The sequence below is a fragment of the Acomys minous genome (assembly GCF_964271855.1).
Source record: "Acomys minous genome assembly, chromosome: 16".
Lineage (NCBI taxonomy): Eukaryota > Metazoa > Chordata > Mammalia > Rodentia > Muridae > Acomys > Acomys minous.
Genome location: NC_140498.1, coordinates 95,502,598 through 95,525,761, shown reverse-complemented (window position 1 = coordinate 95,525,761; position 23,164 = coordinate 95,502,598). Strand labels below are relative to the sequence as shown.

At 53.3% G+C, this 23,164-nt stretch overlaps 1 protein-coding gene across 1 annotated transcript; it reads right to left on the bottom strand.

Annotated features, from left to right (window-relative positions):
* Positions 1-10,424: 10,424 nt before the first annotated feature.
* CRYBB2 (crystallin beta B2) lies at positions 10,425-18,736 on the bottom strand. Its single transcript, XM_084761717.1, has 5 exons — positions 18,670-18,736; positions 15,534-15,652; positions 12,842-12,974; positions 11,626-11,768; positions 10,425-10,676 (listed from the first exon to the last, which is right to left on the bottom strand). The coding sequence occupies exons 1-5, from the start codon at positions 18,721-18,723 to the stop codon at positions 10,508-10,510; spliced, it is 618 nt and encodes a 205-aa protein (XP_084617843.1). The 5' UTR covers positions 18,724-18,736; the 3' UTR covers positions 10,425-10,507.
* Positions 18,737-23,164: the final 4,428 nt, after the last annotated feature.

Sequence of the window (23,164 nt, the reverse complement as noted above, 5' to 3'; positions counted from 1 at the left end):
GGCCCTAGCTGGAGTGCTGTGGTCTTTGATACCTGGTGATCCAGGGAACAACTTAGGGTAAAAGTAATCCAAAATGTTTTTATTCGTTTCTTCTCTGTTGCTGTGGTAAGACACCAGGGCCACAGCAACTTATAGGCGGAGGGTTTATTTGGGCTTTTAATTCCAGGGGGATGAGGCCATCGTGGTGGGAAAACATGGCAGCAAGCAGTCAGACCAGGAAGCCAAGTGCTAGCATCCTTAACTGCAAGCAGGAAATAGAGCCAAGTAGAAGTAATGCAAGATCTTCTAAGCCCTCAAAGCCCACCGGCAGTGACGTACTAACCCCAGCGCCCACCTCCAGTGACGTACTTACCCCAGCGCCCACCTCCAGTGATGTACTTCCCCCAGCGCCCACATCCAGTGACGTACTTACCCCAGAGCCCACTGCCAGTGACGTACTAACCCCAGCGCCCACTGCCAGTGACGTACTTCCCCGCAAGGCCTAGCTTCCCAACCCTCCCGTGCCACCCAAAGCTCTAGAAACAGCACCAACTGGGAACCAAGTCCTCAAATGCCCAGGACTATAGGGCACATTTACTCAAGGCACCACAATGTTCAAAAATACGGCCCTTTCTAGGTGATTTTGATCCAACTGTAGTTGAATCAGAGGGTACGGGGGGGGGGGGGGGGGAAGGTCTCGGATACGGGAAGCCCCACGTGAACTGATGGCATCTGTGCTCCACTGGAGCTGAGAGGCCAAGCTTCCCCCTCAGACACCCTTGGGCATCAACCGTAGCCGTGGATGCTGTTTAACGGGTCCGCTGGAATCCTGCCAACTACGCCAGTGGAATCGCTCCCAGGAACTGAATGTCTAGTAAAAATGTCTGCTTCTCCTGTTCCCCATCAACCTCCTTTCTCTCCTATCTAGGGTAGGTGGGTTGGAAGGGAGGTATAAGCATTAAAGAACCCCAAATAAAGTAGGTTTGGGACAGTTTGAAGCCTACACTAGGAACCTGCTTGTTCATCCTCCCCAGAAGCTGTGCCCACAGGGACACTGTCGCCTGTGTGTTTCAAGGTGTGCTCCTCTGCTCTGGACACAGTCTGGCAGTAAGCGACTTTGGGATGGGAATTCCTCAGACAGGATGCCAACCACAGACTCAGGTGCTCTGACTCCCGCAGCGGGTCGCTGTGAGGGTGATGGCGTCCAGCGAGTTCCTCCCTCCCCCTCCCTTTCCATCTTTTATTCCAAGCTTGTTTTGATCTTGTGGTTGCCAAGATACCAGTGCTTGGTGGCAGTTTCTGAGAGGCTGTGTGGTCCAGTTTGTATGAGGTCCACTCCCTGCAAAAACACAGTGGGGGGCCAAGCTTGGGGTTCAGGCCAGGGCACAGGAGGGAGGGACAGGTGTAAGGTGGGGACTACGGGATGAGGGGGGTAGGTCCCCAAGTGCTGTGACATTTAGCAGAGTCCACCCAGCCAACTCCCAGCCCTTTTGAACCTATCTCTTTCCTCCAAGATGACCGCAACACATGCCCAAGTAATGCAAGTTCGAGGCCAGCCTGGACAACTTTCTGAGGCCCTGTTCATAAATGAGATTTTGGGGGAAAAAAAACCTGAAAGGTGTGGGGAAGAAAGAGAACCAGGGGTGTAAATCAGTGGCCGAGCATTTGCCTGGCATCTGCCTGGTTCTAGATTCAATCCCTAGCTCTGCCAAGATAGCAAATAGATAGATGATGACAGATAGATAGATAGATAGATAGATAGATAGATAGATAGATAAGAAAGCTGTGTGTTTTGAAGTACCATACAGTTTCCCATTGCATCTGAGCCTGTTTTTACGTGTCAGTTAACACACACACACACACACACACACACACACACACACACACGAGTCTACATTTTTCTGAACAAACAAAACTGGTCACAACAGAACGCAGTATCTGTGGGAACTCTGTAAACAAAAATATCTGAAGCAGAAAGCGGAAGAATGTGCTCTGACTCATCGGCTCATGTGGGGAACAGGACCACAGAGTGCGCTCACAGGGGAAGCTCTCAGGTCTCCCACACAAGTCTCCAGAGGTCCCGCCCTGCACCCTAGCATCCACAGAGACATGGAGAAGTCTGTTCATATTTTCCACACACTGGACACCCCCAAGCTTTAGCTAGATGTGCTATCCTCAAGGTTATGGCACCAGGGGACACCAAATTTGTCCAGGACTCCCCAGTGCACAGCAGCCCGGGAAAGGTGGTGTCAAAGAGAGGCAGTAGTGGATGTCTCTGTCCCCCTGGCACCTTCTTGGTGCCTGTCTGTATGTTGGTTTTCTTGTTTGCTGCTTTAAAAACAAAAACAAAAACAAAACAAAACAAAACCCAACTTCTTGAATAAGTCAAGGCTAATATCCAGCTCTTTTCATTGAAAAACTGATGCCAATGAAACAGTTAAGAGGCCAAATGGGGTTGTTATCGGTACCCCACAGATGTTCCCTGGGTGATGAAGGCAGCTGCTCCACAGCGCTCGTCCTGTTCCCCACAACCCCCCATCTGAGGCCAACAACTGTGGGCAGTGCCCAAATGCGCCCATGAACAAGGGGCAAGAAGCTAGGGGTGGGAATCTTGGGGAGGGGGGGGGAGCAAATGTGTGTGTGAGCAGCCATGTGTGGCAGGTGTGTGTGAGCAGCCATGTGTGGCAGGTGTGTGTGAGCAGCCACATGCGGGTGGTGTGGGCCAAAAAACACTACAGAGCTCATCTCCTTTGTCTCTTTTTATTTTTGTTTGTTTGTTTGTTTTGTTGTTGTTTGTTTTTTGAGACAGCCAGGACCTCATGCAATTCAGACTGACCTTGCGCTCCCTACCTAGCCAACAATGACCTTGGACTTCTGACCCTTCTGCCTCTAAGACCCAAGAACTGGGAGTCCTGATACATTGCCACCACACCAGGTCGATGAGGTGTCAGGGTTGGAACCCGTGGCTCCTCTCATGCTGCGAGCAAGTGGTGGTCCACCTTCCCCAAACCCCTCCTCTACCTGGAAGCCCCGCCCCCGTCCACTTGCAGTAATGGCTGTGTACATACCAAACACACATGTACACAATAAATGTGTGCCTTGGTCTATGGGAGCACAGAGGATCAGACCAAGGGACTGAGGCTTTGGGCCTCATTTCCCCATCTTAGCATGTACTTCCCTTAACCTGCCCCGAAGTGTCCCCCACCCCCACCCCTGTAGCTGGCCTGACCCCACCCAGTGTCATCCCCCCCCCCACCTAACGCTGACAGCTCTCACTTGACCACTTGCCAAGGTCAAGTCTGAAGACACTCCTCTTTGGCACCCTGATGTTGTGAGGCAGGGGACAGCCCAATGACACGCAGAGAGGTCCTGGAGTGAAGGATGCCTTCTCCACGCCCCTGGCTGGCAACACAGCCATGTCCGGTATGAGACGCATCAGACACATCGGTAGCCCCCACTCCCGTGCCCCGGCAGCTGGGCCCCGAGCGGGAACTCCTGCTTCACACACTGCCCTGAGCCGAGCCGAGCCGAGCCGAGCAGACCACACACGTCCTGTTTCCGGGGAAGAGAACCAAACACACACACAGTCCCGCTGAATCCCATGACACATGCCAGAGTCTGTGCTCTTGGGAGAGACTAGCAAGTGTTCGGCAGCTGGTAGATAGTGCTCATAGGAACGCCATCTGACTTCAATAACCTGGCTGGTTCCGCCATAGCCTCCTACCCTCACGTGACTGATGCTGAGTCACTCATCATCCACCCATCCACCCACCCACCCATCCATCCATCCACCCATCCATTCATTCATTCATTCATTCATTCATTCAAGCAAGCAAGCTCAGCCGTGCACCAGGCTCTAAGGATGCAGAGCTGGCATCTGCCTTCATAGAGACCTCAGCCCAGGAGAAGGGCATGATCAAGGAATTAGACAAAATGCTATAAAACCACCCTTCTGGGTTTGGAGAGATGGCTCAGGGGTTAAGAGCACCAGCTGCTCCTGTGGAGGACAAGGGCTCAGTTCCCAGCACCCACATGGTACCTTACACCCTCCAGTTCCAGGGGATCTGATACCTCTTCTGGCCTCTGAGGGCACCAAGCATGCATATCACACACACACACACACACACACACACACACACACACATACACACGCACACACACACGAGTATACATATATATGTAAAACAATGATACATATAAAATAATGAAGTAATTAATTAAACAGTCTTTTTCTTCAATCTGGAGACAGTATGCCAAACCACCAAGATCCCTACAAAAAGCCTCAAGAGGCTTTGATCTCTGCTATCCGTCGCCTTCACCAGGTATCCCGCCCTAGCCAGAGAGGTTCAGGTGCACACTGGGGGGACGCTGCAAAGCACCCACAGGCAGGAGAAATCTCCCAGCTCAAACGAGGTAGCTCCTACATCAGCTGTGAGAAATCAAGTAAGCCAGGTGCTGGCGGCTTCTTCTGTGCTGCTGGGAGCTTGCCAGTGTGGCAAAAAGTCCAAAGGCTGGTGCTGAGTGGTACCAACCTCACATAAAAGCCATCAGCTCCTCGTGGGTGAGGTCTCTGGGGTGTGAGTGAAGGAACACCCCAATGTGGGCCCTCGATGGTTCCCTCCTGCTGAGAACATCCGCGTTTGGAGACTGGAGGGCTCAGCTCGGAAGGAAAGGAGGGTGTCCTTGCACCTTTGCCCAGCTAGCAGCTGTCTCACACCTGCTCTGTACCAGAGACTGTGTGATGCAACACAGTTGCTGACAGGGGGGAGGGGTTGGTGGATAGATGGGGGTCTAGTGAGGGTGGGAGAGATATGGTTACTAAGGATGAATAGAAACCTCCTGCTCTGAGCCTAGAGGAAGGGAAGATGACTGAGCGAGGGACCCCAGTTCAATGCTGAACTTCTGACTTCCAGGTGAAACATTCTGGAAGACGTTAACAAGCCAGCACCAGATGTCACCTGAGGCCTATCACAGGGCCATCCCTGGGGAATTCCTGGAGAGAGGCTGTCTGTGTACTGTCTAGTTTTATGTCAACTTCACACAAGCTAGAGTCATCTGACAGGAGGGAGCCTCACCTGAGAAAATTCTTCCATAAGGTCCAGGTTGTAGTCAAGCCTGTGGGGTGCTTTCTTAATTAGTAATTGATGGGGGAGGGCCCAGCCCATGGTGTGTGGGGCCATCCCCTGGGCTGGTGGTCCTGGGTTCTATAAGAAAGCAGGCTGAGCAAGCCATGGGGAGCAAGCCAGTGAGCAGCATCCCTCCATGGCCTCTGCATCAGCTCCTGCCTCCAGGTTCCTGCCCTGCTGAGTTCCTGTCCTGACTTCCTTCAGTGATGGACAGTGATGTGGAAGTGTAAGCCGAATAAACCCTTTCCTCCCCAGCTTGCTTTGGCCCTGGTGTTTATGGCAGCAATAAAGACCCTACAAGGCTGGCTTACTGATCAGAAATGCAGGGATGCAGGGTGTGGGGGTGGGGTTGCAAAGTTGCCAAGTTCAGAGCCAAACTGTCTCGGGCATCTTCAGCCTTTGATATATGCTGCCTTTCTCTGTGCCTGGCCCAGCAGCCTTTGTGACCACTAGGTACCTCCTTTGCAATGCATGAACAAACCACTAGTGTCCACGGACAGGCTGAGACAGTGATCAGACGACACCTGGCACATAGCTCAGATGTGGCCCCACCCCCACTGGCGTTGCTGCAACCTGCTTACCTGATGCCACCACCAATACTTTAAAAGTGCCTTGATTGGTGGCTTTTCTTTTGTTCTGTGACTACAGAACTTCACAAGACACTGGCCATGTGTGAACGTGGTGTTTAGAGGATGACAGGACTGTGTTCCCAGGCCACACATCAACTCTTTTTGAACAATGTTTTTATGTTTTAAATGCTTGGGGGCCGGGGGAGGGGGGGGACCGAAGTTTTTTGTTTGTTTGTTGTTTGTTGTTTTGGTATAAGGGAGAAGAAAATTCAAGTTTCAGATTCCTGGAGTTTCATGGAAACTGGCTGACGCTGTGGTTTATACATACGCGGGGCCCTTCCTACAGAAGACACCTCTCACCCAGCTCTTTTCTAGAAAGGCTCGTGGGCGCCCACGTGAGGCAGTCAGCGCAGAAGCCTAGACGAAGCTACCCTAACCCCAAGCGATCCAGCTGTGAGGAAGGCAAGAATAAAACATTTTTCATTTGGCCTCCGCGGCTGTTTGTGTTCTGACTTTTGTTACAGGGATTGGAAGCATACGACGGAAAGCTGATCTTTCCCTGCAGGTACCTTGCGCTGCCAGAGTCCGTGCGTGCCCGGCACGCGTTCCTGCGTGGGACCCGGAGGGCTCACTGCGCCGCTTTGGGGGTGTGGGGGGGGGGGGAAGAGTGATGGGGGGAGCGAGGCCCCGCCCACCTCGGTGACTGACGGTTCGCTGAGGGTGGCGCTTTGCTGACACCTAGTGGCCAGCAGGAGAAGTGGCTCCCAGAGGGTTGGGAAGAGGGTGGGGTCCAGAAAGGATGTTTGTGGGCTTCCAGGACAAGTCGGGGGTTGTAAAGAGGGAGGGAAGGTGACGGACAGATCACACTCCACAGTGACAGACAAACGGGGGCCAGGAGTTCGGACCAGCCACCAAGTCCTGAGTCCAGGTCCGAGAGAACCTGTAGCGTTCTGGAGTTCACAGACCCCGTCCTGCCCCAATGGAAGCCCACTCCTGATGCGCCCAGTGTCTCAGCCGAAGACTGTGTATGGTGAGGGTGGCCACCACCAGATGTTCTATTGGCTGGTGGGACCTGTGTCCCACCCGCACGGTCTGGACTCCTCAGGAGAGTGAGGAGCCAGTCACAAAGATGTCACTCAGCTGCACCTTCCTCCTGGGGCACTGGCATTGCCATGAAGTGAGGGGACGGAGGATGCCAACACCCCAAGGAGCATCCACCTGGGTGTGTCCAAGTCACCTAAGCTGAGGCCCAGCCAGCTGTGCATTCAGTCACGTGAGCTTTCCCTGCCCAGAGCCACCCTCAGCAACCCACTTCCCACAAGCGCAGACCTTCAAACAAAAGACGTGGCGGTTCAAAGTTTTACCACTTACTGTGTGACAGGCTGATCATTCCGCGGTGGGTAACTGCTTTCCCTGGCAGCACCCAACCCTCCTGGGCACCCACGTATCACAGCCGTCATCCTAATCTTTCAGAACCCAACCAGCCAAGCCGCTTTGTTGTTGTTGTTGGGTGTTTTGTTTTGTTTTGTTTTTAGAGACAGGGTTTCTCTGTGTAGCCTTGGCTGTCCTGGACTCACTTTGTAGAACAGACTGGCCTCGAACTCACAGCCATTCAATCTGTCTGCCTCTGCCTCCCGAGTGCTAGGATTAAAGGCATGTGCCACCACTGGACCTGGCTCTAAGCCAAGCCTCTTAAGCTTTGTGGGTGCAGGCAGGGCTGGGGCACAGGGATTGGGGGAGGGAATACGACTCACCATGCACTACTTTGCACATCTGTTCCATTTGCCAAGGCTGCTGATTACCTCGACTTCACCTGGAAAATTCCACACCTCTTTAGACATTTCCCCCTCACCTGGCTGGCTGGGGGAGGTGGATGGCTCTTTTCTGTTGCCACCACCCCCTTGTGAGTTTTCTGTGGGTGTGGTTTCTGTTTGATTGACGTACTGGCAGTTCAGCTCCTCCCACAGGCTGAGGGGCGCCTGCTCCACCTGTCTGCTGCCCCTCACAGCGTTCTTAGGACTTTCACCGATGACAAAAGCAACGCACCCTTCTTAGTGTGGTGTGTCAGGGCTTCCTAAAAGAACAAATAATGACGTAGTAAAATACATAATAAAAAGATTTGTTCTGGGGCTCAGACAGCCAGGCTATAGTCCAGCAATGACCCCTCACACCCTGGAGGGAACCCAGGAGCCACCAGTCCACAAGGCTAAATGCCCGGAAGCCCCGGTACAGCTGTGCAGTCTGGGAGGTTCCTGCAGAGTGGCTGGGCTTGGCTCCACATAGGAAAGCAGAAGACGCTGGAGTCTGGGGTCCGAACAGGGCGAGGCAGCGGCAACAGATACTCTCGCTCAGGCAGGGGCGAAGGCAGGTGGGCCCACCCTGATCTCATCAGTGGACCTCTTTATACCCAGGCCTCCCACTGGAAGGTGCTGCCTCCCTCGTGAGGGTGGTCACCACCCTCAATTGCTCCACAGGTGAGTCCAGTCCCCTCAAGCTGGCAACAAGATCAACAGTCGCACATAACTCTCCATGACTGCGTGTGGTGTGTCTGTGTCTGTTTTCCCTTCTCATAGGGAAAACTCATGTTGGATTAGAGGTCCCCTACTCCAGTGCCATCGAATTATATCTGCTCCAGCCAACATCCAAATAACATCCCCCCGCCCCCCAATTTGAGCTCCTGGAGGCCTGGTGAATGATGATGCAACTGGATCTATAATAGCCAATCACCTTGGCTCAACTCCCCCATCCAGTTTAGTCTCAGGAAGAAAGTATCCCCTGACCATGGTGGTTGAAAATAAGCAAGGAAATGGAATGTGTTAGCATGTGGCCATTCCCTCCTGCTGTGGGTCAAGTGGGACTCCTGCTGCAAACACACACACACACACAGAGAGAGAGAGAGAGAGAGAGAGAGAGAGAGAGAGAGAGAGAGAGAGAGAGAGACAGAGAGACAGAGACAGAGAGAGACACAGAGACACAGAGACACAGAGAGACAGAGAGACAGACAGAGACAGAGACACAGAGACACAGAGAGACAGACAGAGACACAGAGAGACAGAGAGACAGAGATTGGTGCTGAATGCTGATTTGGGGCTGAGGAGCCAGAAAGATGCTCAGTGGCTAAAAGCACTGGCTGCTTTTCAGAGGACCTGGGTTTGATTCCCAGCATCCATGGCTCCCAACTATCTGTAATTCATTTTAGGGGGTCCAGTTCCCTCTTCTTGGATCCAGTACCAAGCAGACACTAATGAGGTGCACATACATACACACACAGACAAAACACTCATACACATAAAATGAAATAAATAAATCTAAAAATGTTTTTAATAATAATAAAAACGAGGCAGGATCTAGAGCAGGGAGCCAGAGTCACTGGGACGCCATCCTGGGAAGTCATGACTCCAGTCTGGTGGGATGAAGGACGTCCTTGCCAGAGTGACCTCAGCCCCTTCCGTATACAGTTGCTTCCCTGCCATTGCTCCACTCTGTCACCCTTCCAAGGGGACTCCTGTGTCCACAGGAGGTGGCTGCTGGCCTGAGGAACTAACTTCTTGCTTTATAAGTAGCTAGCCTCTGGTATTTTGTTATAGCAACTGGGCACAAACTGATAATGCCACCTCGGTGTCCCATTCTTCTATGTTGGAGAGGGTGCTTCTAAAGAGCCTGTAGATGGACAAGAGCATCCAAGTGTTCCTGCGGACTACAGCCTTGGGGACCCTCACCTACAAAGTAGAGCTTGGTAGCAGCAGGGGCAGAATACGTAGGAAGCGACAGGGACAGAGCATACAGCCCGGGAACAGACCCCATGTGGGTTTCTTCCCCTGCAAGTCAGCAGCTGCCTAGAGTGGAAAAAATTTAAAAACCAACAGAGAATCTGGGTCTTACTGCCTTCAGTGCACAGAAATCACCTCCAGGAAAAGGAGGAATATACACTGCGAGCAAAGCTCTGGGGCATTCGGGGGTGCTGGAGACTGGATTTGTGTCCTGGGGTTAGCAAGACTTCTAAGGACTGCAAACCAGGAAGGGGGGAGCTTGAGGTCTGAGTCTGTTCAATTTTAAGACGGTACCCATAGCTACCAGAGGAGAGGGGAGGAAAGTTAGACCACAGCACCCACCTCACACCGGAAGCCACAAAGGGGAAGAGGACCAGCATCGCCCGCACGTGCCTGTCATCTCTGTCCCTCATCTCCCTCCTAGGAGCACCACGGTTCTGAGAGGTCACCTGGGTCAGTCCTGTCAGTGACCTCCTGAGTTGTGATCTCCTAGCCTAGCCACACAGGTGACCAAACCAACCCCAACACAGAGCAGTGAATCCGAGCATGCACGGAACACGTGGCTAAGGCTTCTCTCAAGATGTGGCGGGCACTGCGAGGCCTTTCTTGGATCCTCCGCCAGACACAAAACAACTCCAAAAGCCATGGTCCACTCTGTAGTAATGACTGGGCAGTGACGGTGGCAGAAGGTGGGCCAGGCACCTGTCCCTCACCCCGAGAGTCACTGTTCACAGCCCAGAACTTCAGCCACATTGCCCACATGCAAGGTAAATCAAACAAAGGCTCAGAGAGGCCGCTGGTGTGTTCTATGGAGTGGCAGAGATGCAGGATTCAACGGGGCCTCATCGCAGACCTCAGCCCAGATGCCTGCTAACTGCCCATCTCCCTCCCTTTTCCTCCCTCCCCACACATATGTACACATGTGCACACACATGTGCCCCAGGCACACCCCATGATAAAAGATCTACAGCAAACAAGTTGCAAGCCACACTTTATTCACTCTGGTTGTCAGGAGGCTCCGGGGTGGTGGGCCTGGCTCCTGGGGAGGGGGAGGGTCAGGGCTTTAGCTGGAGGAGTGGAAGGCGCCTCGCTGGTGCCACTGCATGTCACGGATGCGACGCACAGACTGCACCTGGGGGTGAGGGGCCCCGAAGTCACTGTTGTCCTTGTAATCCCCTTTCTCCAGCAGGTACTGCAGGCCACGGTAGCCGGGATACTGGTACCCAACCCACCTGAAGGCAGAGGTAGGGGGGAGGGGCATGGTGAAATGAAAGCAGAAACCGGTGGAGGTGTCCTGACGTCAAGAGGTGTAGGAAAGACCAGGACACCCCGTTGTACCCCAGTCTCTAACTCTGGACCTCTCCTTGCTTCCCTCTCCTGATGGGAAACTCTCTATCTTCCAGCACAAACTGGATATTCCACAAAAGCTTAGAATCACACGGGCGTCTGTGCGCCCTCGGGACATCCCCATCTTGGCCCCATGCCTAGCAGCGAGGCTCAGGGTGAGGGGGAGACAGTGAAAACCCTCTATTCAAGCCTTCACCCGGCAGAGTGTACTTGGAAACGGCAACCTTGTCCAGGCTGAGAGACCTGCCCGGCGGACACTGGACACCTCCACCCCTGCCCTGCAGTCCTGTGCTCTGTCACGGCCACATTCAACAACAGAGACCAGGAAACGACCGCCTCAGAGGCCTCCTCTCACCACAGGGCCGCTGCACCCGCAGCTTTCTTTGGACGGCTTTCGGGCTCTCTTTGCTCTGTAATTCTAACGCTGCCTCGGCATCCCGGCTATGGCTGTAGGCTGCCGACTGTAAGCACCACCCCAGCACACACTGCCTGAGGAGCTGCCTAGGACTTCCTGTGTGCCCCAGTTCACAGTGAGGACTCCACAAGCCAGAGGCCAACCAAGGTCATGTGTCAAAGGGGAGTTCCTCTTTGTGACTGTTTGCTGCCTCAGGGGTCTGTAGAGGCAGAAACTTTGCCTTCTCTTCCGAGAGCTACAACCAGTCCACCTGTGTCACCTGCTCCCTCCACCCGCCTGGGCAACCCTGGGGGACACAGTCAAAGATAGGACTTCCTGTAGTCTACAGGCTGGTGGTTCCCACCCCCTGGTCCTGCCAGCGACCTCAGGGCAGGGCAGGACTCAGGGTCCTGGAGGCTGAGGCCTGGGGTCGCACTCACGTGCCGCTCTGCACGCGCACAGAAGACACCTTCTCCTGGTACCCGTGGGCGTGGAAACTGGGTACATCATCATCTACGATCTCCATCTTCTTCCCGGTGAAGTTGGGGTTCTCATACAGAATGATCTTGTGCTCTTGGCTGTCCTGTGGGCGAACCGGGGTGGGTGGAGCCTGGGGGTGCCCCTCCCATCCTGTCCCACCCCTCCCCCACCTCTGCCAATACGCCCACCTCAAGGCGGGACAAAGGCTGGGGACTGGATGCTTATGGGACTGGCGGGCTCAAATCCTGTTCTCAGGGAGCATTTGATTCTGAGACTCTGGGTCCCCCCCCCCAGGCCCCCAACTTCTGGGTTCCTCCAGCTGCCCCCCCCCCTGACTTCCACTTCCTACTTCATAAACAGCAGCAGCCTGCACACAGACAGCGTGCTGGCTTCTGGTGGCCGCAGCAGGCACAGCGTCTCCCACCATCTCCAGGCCTACCGCCCCTTTAGCTCTTATTCCATCCTTTCAGCAATTCCTTTTTTTTTTTGTTATAGTTTATTCAGATTACATCTCCATTGTTATCCCCCTCTCTTGTATCTTCCTACTCCCCTGCCTTTCTTCCTTCCTTCCTTCCTTCCCTCCTCCCCCTTTTTTCCCCCCTTTCAGCAGCCCCTACACCATGTGACACAAGAGAAAACTGAAACTCAGAGAGGTCAAGTGACTTGCCCAAAATCACACAGCTGAAAGGAGCACAGTTCACACAAGAGCCCATGTCTGCGGGGAGCTCTGGGAGGTGCAAGTCTGGCTTTGGAAGGTCTGGGCACAAAACTGAGCATTGCTGAGTCTCTTTCCCTCCTCAACAGTTCACACGCTAGTAAGAATCAGGGTCCGAAATAGAACGGAAGCTCACACTGGCTGAGTCCTGACTAGAGGTTAATGCACCTTCCGCTCCCTCCTCATGATTGCTAGCTGAGCCTGGTCCTAAGGGACAGGTCCCACAGGACATCACAGTTGTCCCGGGAAGTAGCCTGGAGCTGGGCTAGGAACGAGGGAGTCTCCACCTGCAAGAACTAAAGCCCCATTTTGCAGAAGAGCAAACAGGCTCGAGGAGGCCAAATGCCACAGTGGTGGTCCTTGGTTAATCATCACTGCACAGTGTGGGTCAGAGGTCCCCTGGGCCCTGTCCCTCTGGCCCCATGGTTCAGGAGAAGGCAGGAAGACCTGAAGGGGCTTACCACTTTGATGGGCCTCAGGGAGCTGAGGGAGTCTGTCCTCCGGCTGCTGGTCCAGGAGTCCCAGCGTGGATACTCACCCTTTTCAAACACAAACTGCTCGCCCTTGCAATTGGCCTGCTCATAGCCCACCCAGCTGAAAGGCACAAGACAGGGCTAGTGAGTTCCTCTGCAGGCATCCTGGGGCAGGGCCTGCCAGCTCAGCTGCACCGGCCCCAAGCACAGAGACGGACCTTGGTTCTCCAGAACTCAGGCCCCACCGCCCTCAACGCCTGCAGCGCACAGGAGAATTGAGTGACAAATCTGAAGGGCAGCTTGGCTACAGACGACAACACATACACCCTGCATCCTAAGACCAAGAGGATGCTGAAAGCAAGAACCAGTCCTGAGTGCAGAACAAGAACCGCACGGCCCTATCTAGTGACACTGGCCACTGGGCACAGCGTGCATGCCTGAGCCTGGAGACCACAGCCGACAGGGTGACCTCAGCCAGGCACTGAGGGAAAAGAGGTAAGCGCCATCGGCTGGCCGTTGAGCTCTGGACCATGAGGTCACCCAGGCCATACAACAGGCTCCAGAATCGATGCTCCCCTTGTCTCTTTATACTGTAAGCTCCTGGAGCCATGGTAGAGAGACATCTAGTGGCCACTCAGTGCTGGTGAAAGTGGATCAAGACCGGCCTGTGACTTGGGCCATCAGCTGCCTTGTAGGCAGTGTGGAAACTATTGTACCCCACTTTTTAGGGAACAGCAGCAAGAAAGCGAGTGAGCACTTGCTAAGAGCACGTGATTTCCCTACAGACATTTTCTGCTGGTGATTGTTGAATCCAGGATGTGACACCTGTGGGTGTGAGGTGGAATGCCTTGAGAAAGCGTGGCCCATAGAGGAGGCAGGAACCTCAAATGCCAAGTTTCTGGGGTTCTCCAGGGCAGAGACCATGACAGTGGTGGCCACTCAAATCTAAGTCAGTTGGTGAGAGAGGCAACTGCGTCTGTCAAGCACACTAAAAGGAAGATTTACATTGGATGGAGCGAGTCTGCATTAGGCTCTGTGATCTTGAGAACGGCAGTCAGAGCTCCAGCAGGACTGGACAATGCTGACCGGCATGGTGTTGCTTACAACACCTTTACATCTCCATGGTTACAACTCTAGATGTAGCCTAGGGCTCGAGCCTGCACCAGCCAGGGCTGGGTGGATAAATTAGGAAACACATACAAAGCCACCATACGGAGTGACAGACGACACAGGTCCACAAACTCAGCTGGACACCCATATGAGCATGAGATCTGGCCGGACGTGAGTTACTGGGCTCTAAACCCAGGAGTCCTAGGTGGGGCCTATGTCCTGATCTGAAGTTTCCTTCTGTGGTCTTGATGTGTAAGGACCTCAAACTGCTCTGAAGATGACGATGTAAAGTGTGACTTATGACACGGGTACCGCTGTGCTGTCTCCTGACACTGCACAATACCATCCAAATACAACCTTTAAAATACCCAAACAAGCAACAATATGAAAACAAAAACAAGCCAGAAAAAAAAATCTAGATTTGTGGCAAAATCTTAATGGATATTTCTGAAGGGCAAGCTAGTGTCAAATTTGAGAGTAAAAGGATGACTTTTTCCTGTGCCATTCCTTCCTGCTATTGAGCACATATTTTAAGCAATGCACAAGAATTAATTTTTTTTTCTTGGAATTCCAGCCTTCCGGGGAGTTCCAAACCCACCTGGGCTAAGTAGTGAGGCCCTCAAAAAATTTAAAATTTTAGTTTTAAAAATTAAAACATATTCTGAGAGAAAGAGTGTTTATATATATAAAATAGTTTCCAAGGGCAACGGATAGCTCAGTGGTGGTGGTTTGGGGCGGGGGAACTTGCCTTGCATAGGTAAGGCCATGGGTCTCCCCCTCAGTAACTACCACCACTATTACCCTCACACAACACACACACACACACACACACACACACACACACACACCTGATCAAACACACAAAAACTTATTTTCAATATTAAAAATGTGCTTGGGAAATTCTCCCATCAAGTGATAAAAGTGGATGAGGTCATAAGTGATACTCAAAGGGTGAAGACTTGAGTTCTCCGGAGGCATAGCCTAGTTCCCTGCACACATTAGTAACTGCATCTGCACAGGCTCGCTAGACTCAGACTCCAGTGGGTCATCACACTCAGCAAATTCTCCTAAAACCTGGCTGGTGCGGGACCCCTGAACCACCAGACATACTTGTCTACTGACTTGTTGGGGGTCACTGGTGCTCCCAAACTCAAAAGCCGTCTAGAGAGGAGTGCTGAGGGAGATGAGGGACACCACGGCCCTTGCACACCTCGCTGCATGGCGCGGGGAGAGGCAGCCCCCATAATTACCTCTCCTGTCTTGAGCAGAGACAGGGCCTGAAGTGTGACAGCAAAGGCGTGGACTACCAAAAGGAAAGTGCATAACAAGAGAGAGAAGTCCAAGGTTGGACACCACACAGCCTAGAAGCTGCCTGTCTGGGACTTGAGCCCAGCTCTCTCTGCCTCCTAAACATAAGCTCCCTCTGGGCTGCCAGACCCCAAAATCCTGACCCCCATCACTGCACAGCCTAGGAGCACAGAAAGGTCAGACGGCCCCAATTCAACACCCTGACTGGCGTCGCTGACAGCCCCAGGCTGGGTGAGACACACCCCCGCCCCCAGACACTCACGGTCCAGCCTGTACCAGGACAGAGCCTGTCTTCTCCATGCCGGTCTCTTTCAGGTTGGGGCAGGGCCCACTGAGCTCACGAGAGTGGCCCTGGAAGTTCTCCTGCTCAAAGATGATGATCTGGAAAAAACCGAGAGTGGGTTGAACAGGGTTTGAGAAGCCGGCTCAGAGTCCTGGGGCTGCAGGCTTTCGCCCCTCCAAGTCAGAACAGGCATAAAGCATGAGTGAGGGCCTGAGACCTGACGCCTGTAGGTGCTGCTCTCTGAGCCTCAGTTTCCATGTCTGTAAGATGGGTGGCAGAGCCAACCAGGGACAGGGGAAGCTATCAGGATGGCAGGGGTGGTGGTTAGCTTTTGTGCAGTCACGGGAGACATCATGTTTGTGTCTGTGGGGTGCTGGAGATGACGCCGGGGTCACTCACGCCACATGTCCAGCAGCCACTCTCCCCTAAGCAGTACCCCAGCTTGTCATGAGTACATTAACTGGGGCACGAGCCGCAGATCAGGGTGTGAACTTGTGTGATACAGCAGAAACTAGCAGACAGTGTGCAAGCTGAGCATGCACACCAAACCTGAGATCTTGACAAAAGATAGTTTTGTGGCACTGGTTCTAGGGTCCAGCAGCCCAGACGCTATGTGCCACACAGCTCTCAGAAGGTGCAAAATCTCCCTCCACAGGCACCACACAGCCCTTCCTGTGTCTCCTGTAAACCCACACGTTCCTGGGCCTTCAAGCCTCTACCCATGGCAAGCTTCAGGACTTCCTGTGCCCGGCATAGGAGATGGATCTTAGTAGAAATCCTCCTCTTACCTCGAGGTGCCCTCTCATGAGCCCTGGGCAGGGGGCCCAGCTAGATCCCAGTAAGATCCCAGTAAGACCATGCAGAGTAAAGAGACCCACAAGGCCTTGCAGCCACGAGCTAAGCATGAGTAGAGTCCATGTTCACAGCTCCACTGAGAACAGGAGCCTTCCCAGGCATTCAGCCTGTCCTCAGGGCCCGCGGCCACTTCTGGTGGAAGAAGTGGGCAGGAGGGGGGTGAGGCGCGAGGGGTAGCTGCAGGGTCAGCAGGGTCAGCCCTGGCTGGAGAAAGCACTTCTGTTTCCCAGGCTCGGGATTAATGGGATAAAGGGAGCAACAGGAGCAGCCAGGAGGGATTCTGTGGCTCAGTTCAGTCTTCACGGTCACTGGCCCCTCCTGCACAGCAGTGGAAGGCCCCCCGGGAGGAACCGGACTTTCCAGCTCTGCAGAACCTGTTTGTAGGGGGCACTGAGAAGATCTAGAATGTGGCCTGGGATGTAAGGGCTTCCTGGGGAGTGACCGGTGTGGAGGGTCCAGCTGTCCATGCGTTTGGGAAGCCCTGGGTCCCAGGAGTGCTGTACCCTGCTGCTGGTGTGGGAAATACTGATGATTGCTGTTATTAACATAGTTATTGTTTCTATAGAGTTGACATTCTTTCCTATTGGTTAACCCTTGAACCAGCACTGCCCAGTGCAGAAGCCACTAGATGCACCGCCCTGCACACGCAGCTCGCTGGAATGTGGGCTGCTCAGGGGAAGCACAGATCTGAAGACAGGCAGGGTGGACGTGAACTGTTTAACAAGGGAGAATATAAAAATCAATCACCTGTTTCTTTCTTTTGACAATTTCCACTGTGGCTGTTGGCTGATTTTAATTATGTATGTGTTCATGGTATATATGTGACGTCACTGTACATCTGTGACATCATAAAATGTATGTGATGTCACTATATGTATATGTGATGGCATGGTGCATTTGTGACATCACAGCATGTGTGTGACATCACTGTATGTATATGTGATGGCACCGTGGGTTTATGACATCACAGTGCATATGTGACATCACAGTATGTGTGTGATGACATCATATTACTGAAGAGCTGTGCTCTGAAGCTAGCCACCTCATTTTTCTTCAAACTCTCCCAGCTGATTGGCAACCTTTGGGCCTCTGTGCATGCTGCTCCCACTGCTCCATTCCCTGCCCCTATTTTCACAAGGTTGCTCCATCACGTGATCCCAGTCACCTCCTCATGGAGGTCCCTACTAAGCACTAAGCTGACACACCATTTGCTGTGTACGCCAGTCCTCAGGATCCCCTTAACCTACTTAGTGTTCAGTGCCTTCCTCTCCTCAAGGCTATGGGTCCCCTGGTTGCTGACTGTCACCCACTGAAAGGGAAGCTCATGGGGAGGGAAATGAGGAGGTGGGGGCTGAGCCAGACTGAGCGTGGCCAGCCCCCGAGGTTGGAATAAGCTCTGCCCCCTCAGAAGTGTAGGCATCAGAAAGCAGGTGGGAGGACAGCACGCGAGCCTCTGGAGGGGGCAGGTGGGGGGGGGCTAAGCAGGAGCTGCACAATTGTTCTACATGTGACTGACACTCCCCATTGCATAAGGCTGATGTTCAGAGAAGTCAAGCCACCAGTCTGGGCCACACAGCGGGAGTGGGGCTGAAATCCTCTCCAGTTGGCACTGTGTCTCTGCCCTAGTCTCAGGTAGGCCCGTGCGCAGTAGCATGTGGGGCAGCAGAGAAGCAGAGAAATTTAATTCTCTGAAGTCTGAAGGTGACACTAGGCATCTGGGTGGGGAGGGGCACAGGGAATGAGCCCCAGGTGCGCGGCTAGCTGGGAGGAGGGGTACAGGAGCCCCAGGTGTGCAGCTAGCTGGGGGCAGGGGCACAGAGTCCCAGGTGTGCAGCTAGCTGGGGGCAGGGGTACAGGAGCCCCAGGTGTGCAGCTAGCTGGGGGCAGGGGCACAGAGCCCCAGGTGTGCAGCTAGCTGGGGGCAGGGGCACAGAGCCCCAGGTGTGCAGCTAGCTGGGGGCAGGGGTACAGGAGCCCCAGGTGTGCAGCTAGCTGGGGGCAGGGGCACAGAGCCCCAGGTGTGCAGCTAGCTGGGGGGAGGGGCACAGAGCCCCAGGTGTGCAGCTAGCTGGGGGGAGGGGCACAGAGCCCCAGGTGTGCAGCTAGCTGGGGGGAGGGGCACAGAGCCCCAGGTGTGCAGCTAGCTGGGGAAGACTGAGTCCCCAGAGGAACATGACAGAGAAAGGGCACCAGGAAGGAGGAAGTTGACCTTGCAGAGGGGACTGACCCCGCCCCCCACACACACCAGCAGGGTACCCACCTTAGGGTCGAGGGGCTGCGGCTTGCCCGCCTGCATCTGGTGGTCTGAGGCCATGGTGGACTCTCTGGTGTCGAGGTGACCTGAAAGAAATGACAGAGCTGCATGAGGACCTTGTTGGTTCTCGGCTTTCTGCTGCCAGAGGATTTCTGGGCTAACCCTGGTACAGCCCTCAGCCCTTTTCTCTTCGGCTTGGTTTTAGATTTTTCTGGAAGCAGCCACCTGGCCTCTGGCCTCACCTTCACTGGGAATCCAGCCCAAGTCTAAGTGGAAAAGTTCTCCCACTCTCTCCCACAATTTCTCTCGCCTATTGCTGGATTCTCGTGTTGTGGAGTCGTGTTGGAAGGCTCTCCGGTGTCCACTTCCGGCTCGTCAAATTCTCTACCTTTTAGGAGTTGGACCAGACCAAGGGCTCATAGCAGCTGAAGGGCCACCCATAAGTCCCACCCTCTCCCAGTGCCTCAGTTTCCTGCTCCGTACACCAGGAAAGCAATAGAGGTTCCTCATCCTCTCTGTGAGCCAGGACTCCAAACACACAACTGGGTGCATCTCACTGGGCCCTGGAACACACACACACACACGCACACGCACACGCACACGCACACTGCACCCAGGAAGGGACAACCAGGGTGGCATGATCAGGACCATTTCCAGGGGACTTGGTGACACCGAAATCTCAGTGCTCAGAAAAAAAGTGCCGCTGAGTTCAGCCCATGGGTCCCCCAAGGCAGACCCAAGGGAGCTACAGTGACTGACATGAGGAAGCTGTCTCAGCAACCTAGACGTGCTCAAGCTGAGGCCACCTCTGGATCACAAGCCAGATGCATCTTCCTTTCCAGCATCCAGCAGGAAAGGGGTGCTGAGAATCTGGTTAACACATTAACGGGGGAGCCTTGTCCAGGCACTGGCTAGGCACCTGGCCAGTCTACTATATCGCTTCTTAACCCATGGCGGAAGGGCTTTGGCGACCCCTTCTACCCACTTAACAGAAGGGGAAACTGAGTCCAAGTGCTGAAGTCACTGCTCCACACTTTCCAAAAAGGAGGAGAGAAGAGCAAAGGGCAGAGCAAGCGGCAGAAGCCTTCTTACCAGATCGCCAGCCCCCGCGAGTGCCGTGAAGCCCAGCTGGTGGGAGGTGGTATTTATACCTTCCCCAGGGGAGCTGGTGCCAAGACGGGTGAGCACTGCCTCCCTGCGGAAAGCGGGGTGAGAATGCAGGCTAAGCCTACACCAAAGCCCGGGTCAGCAAATGCCCACAGACATTGTGTCTCCACACAATAATGTCATTAGCTTTCAGATTCGGCTGCGCCAGTGTGTCAGGCGGCCCGGGTAAGGAGATGCCCACTTTGCATGCATCAGCCGTCCTGCTGCCAGGACGGGGCCATGCCAGGTTCACGGGTGCAGTCACCAGGCTTGGGGCATAGCAGACAAAGGCCATCTCAGTGTCCCTGGGGAAAAGCGAGCAGAAAAGGGACACTTTAGGAAGAGACCAACATTCATCCACTCATCCACTCGTCCACGTAATCCCGTGCCAATCCACCTGCCTACCCACCCGTCCATCATTCACTGGCCTGGCTCATTTTATGTCAACTGGGCACAAGCTAGAGTTATATGAAAGGAGTTAGCCTCAACTGAAACAATGTCTCCGTAAGCTCTGGCTTTGGGACATCGCCTTAATTAGTGATTGATGGGAGGGGGAGGGCCCAGCCCATTGTGGGTGGAGCCACTCCTGGTCTGGTGGGCTTGAGTTCTATAAGAAAGCAGGCTGAGCAAGCCAGTGAGCAGCAGCCCTCCACGGCCTCTGCATCAGCTCCTGCCTCCAGGTTCCTGCCCTGCTTGGGTGCCTGTCCTGAAGTCCTCCCATGATGAACAGTGTAGGCCAATAACCCTTTCCTCCCCAACTTGCTTTTTGGGCATGACATTTCCTCACAGCAATAGAGACGCTGCCTAAGATAGCGCATCTCTCTAGATTCTCGTTACTAAGCCGGCAATCCTAACCAGCTCGCCAGCCACCACGAGGGAAGAGTGACTCCTATTCAGCCGCAGTTCACTGATCTACTGTATACCATTCATTCACTCAAACAGCCCCCATCTGTCTATCCATCCCTCCGTCTACTGAGCCATAATTATCCATCCCTGTCTATCTGTCCATCTTTCCACCCACCCATTTGTCTGTCTGTCCATCCAACCATCCATCCACGTACTCACCGTTTTACCCACTCACCTGTCTGTCCATCTGTTCCTTCACTCATCCAGCCATCCACTAGGGACAAGTTCTGTTCTTTGGTCACTGACGGACTCCTCCTCCTCAGGCCTGTCCGCATCAGGCACCCACACTCCGTGATAAGGAGTTAGCATGGGAGAAAGATCTGACAGCAATGGGATTTTATTCAAAGAAACCAGATTAACAATTCAAGTGTACTGAGGTGTGGCCAAAGCAGGTTAGGGCCCAATCCTGCAGTGACAAGGTGGGCTAGGAGGGCTGGCTGAGGGGTAAACTTCTAAGGGACCCTGGCTGCCTGTGTCTGCTGCCCTTCAGTGGGGCATGACTAGGAATGGGTCCTGACGTAAGAGAAGTCTCTCCAAACTTTACTGCTGTCCCGCTGGAGTTCTTGTCTTCCTACAGCCCAGGCTGTCTTGACCTTGAACCCAAGGTCATGCAAAGAGAGAGAGATGGTACTGAGGCCAAGATAGCAAAACCTCTCTCTCGTCACTTTTCCATTCTCTCAGCAGCCACACAATGCACGCACGCACACACACACACTCACACACACTGTACACTTACACCTACCACATACACACCATATAGTACACAAATACACACACATCACATAGTACACAAAGACACACACCTGTACACATACACATACCAGATACACACACCCATGTACACCACACACACACAGACACATCACATACACACTACATAGTTCACAAGCACACACACACACACACACGTGTGTGTGTGTGTTCCTGAGTCCTCTGCCCATGCTGTTTCTCACATGTCCCAACACCCTTCCTCATGTATTTCCCACCTGCAGGTCATCATGAGGGCAGAGGTGCCTCCTGCCCAGCTTGCTTTCTGTGCCATCTTCAAAGCCTGGAGCCTGACACAGACCAAGCATTAGAAAGTGCATGGCTTGAAAGCAGCAGACACCTGGCATGTAGAGACGAAGAGAATGTGAGAGTTTGGGGATGGGAAAGGGGGCTGTAAAATGTTGTTTGTGAACATGACCCAGATATTCAATGCATGAACTCACAGCAGCTGTGGTTACAAGGTCCAGCCAAGTCAACATTTCATGCTCAGGGGAGGAACAGAGACAGGGCCGCCCCTTGCAGAGGAGCTGTTGGATTGGGTGGCTGCTCGAGGAGGGAGAGCCATGTTTCCTCAGTGTCCGTTGTCCTGGTGATGTTTTATTGTCAACTCCACACAAGTTAGAGCAGTGGTTCTCAACCTGTGGGTCGTGACCCCTTTGGCAAGTTTATATATAATTTACATTATAATTCGTAACAGTAGCAAAACTATGGTTATGAAGTAGCAGTGAAAATAAATCTGTGGATGGGGGTCACCACCACAGGAGGAACTGTGTCAAATGGTCAAAGCATTGGAAGGGTGAGAACCACTGATCTAAGATCACCCAAGAAGAGAGAACCTCAGTTAGAGAACTTCCCCTTCGTGGTGGCCCACGGCCATGTCTGCGGGACATTGTCTTGACTGTGAACGTAGGAGCATGCAGCCCACTGTGGTGACACCATCCCCAAGCAAGTGGGCCTGAGCTGTGTAACAGAGCCAGCTGAGAGGGAGAGCAATCCGCCAGGCACCATTCCTCCACGGTGAGCTGTGCTTTGGGTTCCTGCCCTGACTTCCTCAGTGATGCCCTGCAGCCTGACAGCATGAGATGAAATAAATGCTTTCCATCCCTAAGTCAGAGCGTCTTTATCACAGCAACAGAAAAGCAAAGTAGAACATCCATGTAAAGTCAGACAAGCACGTCACCCCTTTAGCATACAAAGTTGCTTTTATTTATAATAAATCACAAATTTATGTGCATGTGAAGTATTATCTTAAATATATATATACACACACATACACACACACATATACACACATGTATGAGTGTTCTATATGCATGTACATCTGCATGACAGAAGAAGGCATCCCCATATAGAGGATTGTGAGCCACCACATGGCTGCTGAGAAGTGAACTCATAACCTCTCAAAAAGCAGACAGTGCTCTAAACTGCTGAGCCATCTCTCCAGCCCCTGTCTTAAATAAAGATAAACTTGTAAATTATCAGGGAATATTTGACTGTTTCATGTGTCTGTAGCCCCGCCCCCACCCATCACATAAAAGAATTCTCAGGTGAAAGGATGGTGAGTAGAAAACATCTCAGAAGCCTCCCCCCTCCCCCCCCCACAGTCAAGTTTCCTTCTTCAAACCAGGATGGGGTGGGGCTAAGTACCTAACACATGGCTATTATAGGGTTGGGTCAGTCC

Bases quoted from the DNA above. Each gene is read 5' to 3' on its own strand.
- CRYBB2 (XM_084761717.1), bottom strand. From the start codon at position 18,723: ATGGCCTCAGACCACCAGATGCAGGCGGGCAAGCCGCAGCCCCTCGAC. The intron at 15,653-18,669 runs GTGGGTACCCTG...GGTTTTTTCCAG, and splicing joins CGCAGCCCCTCGACCCTAAG to ATCATCATCTTTGAGCAGGA. The intron at 11,769-12,841 runs GTAAGCCCCTTC...GTTCGCCCACAG, and splicing joins CCCTGAGGCCCATCAAAGTG to GACAGCCAAGAGCACAAGAT.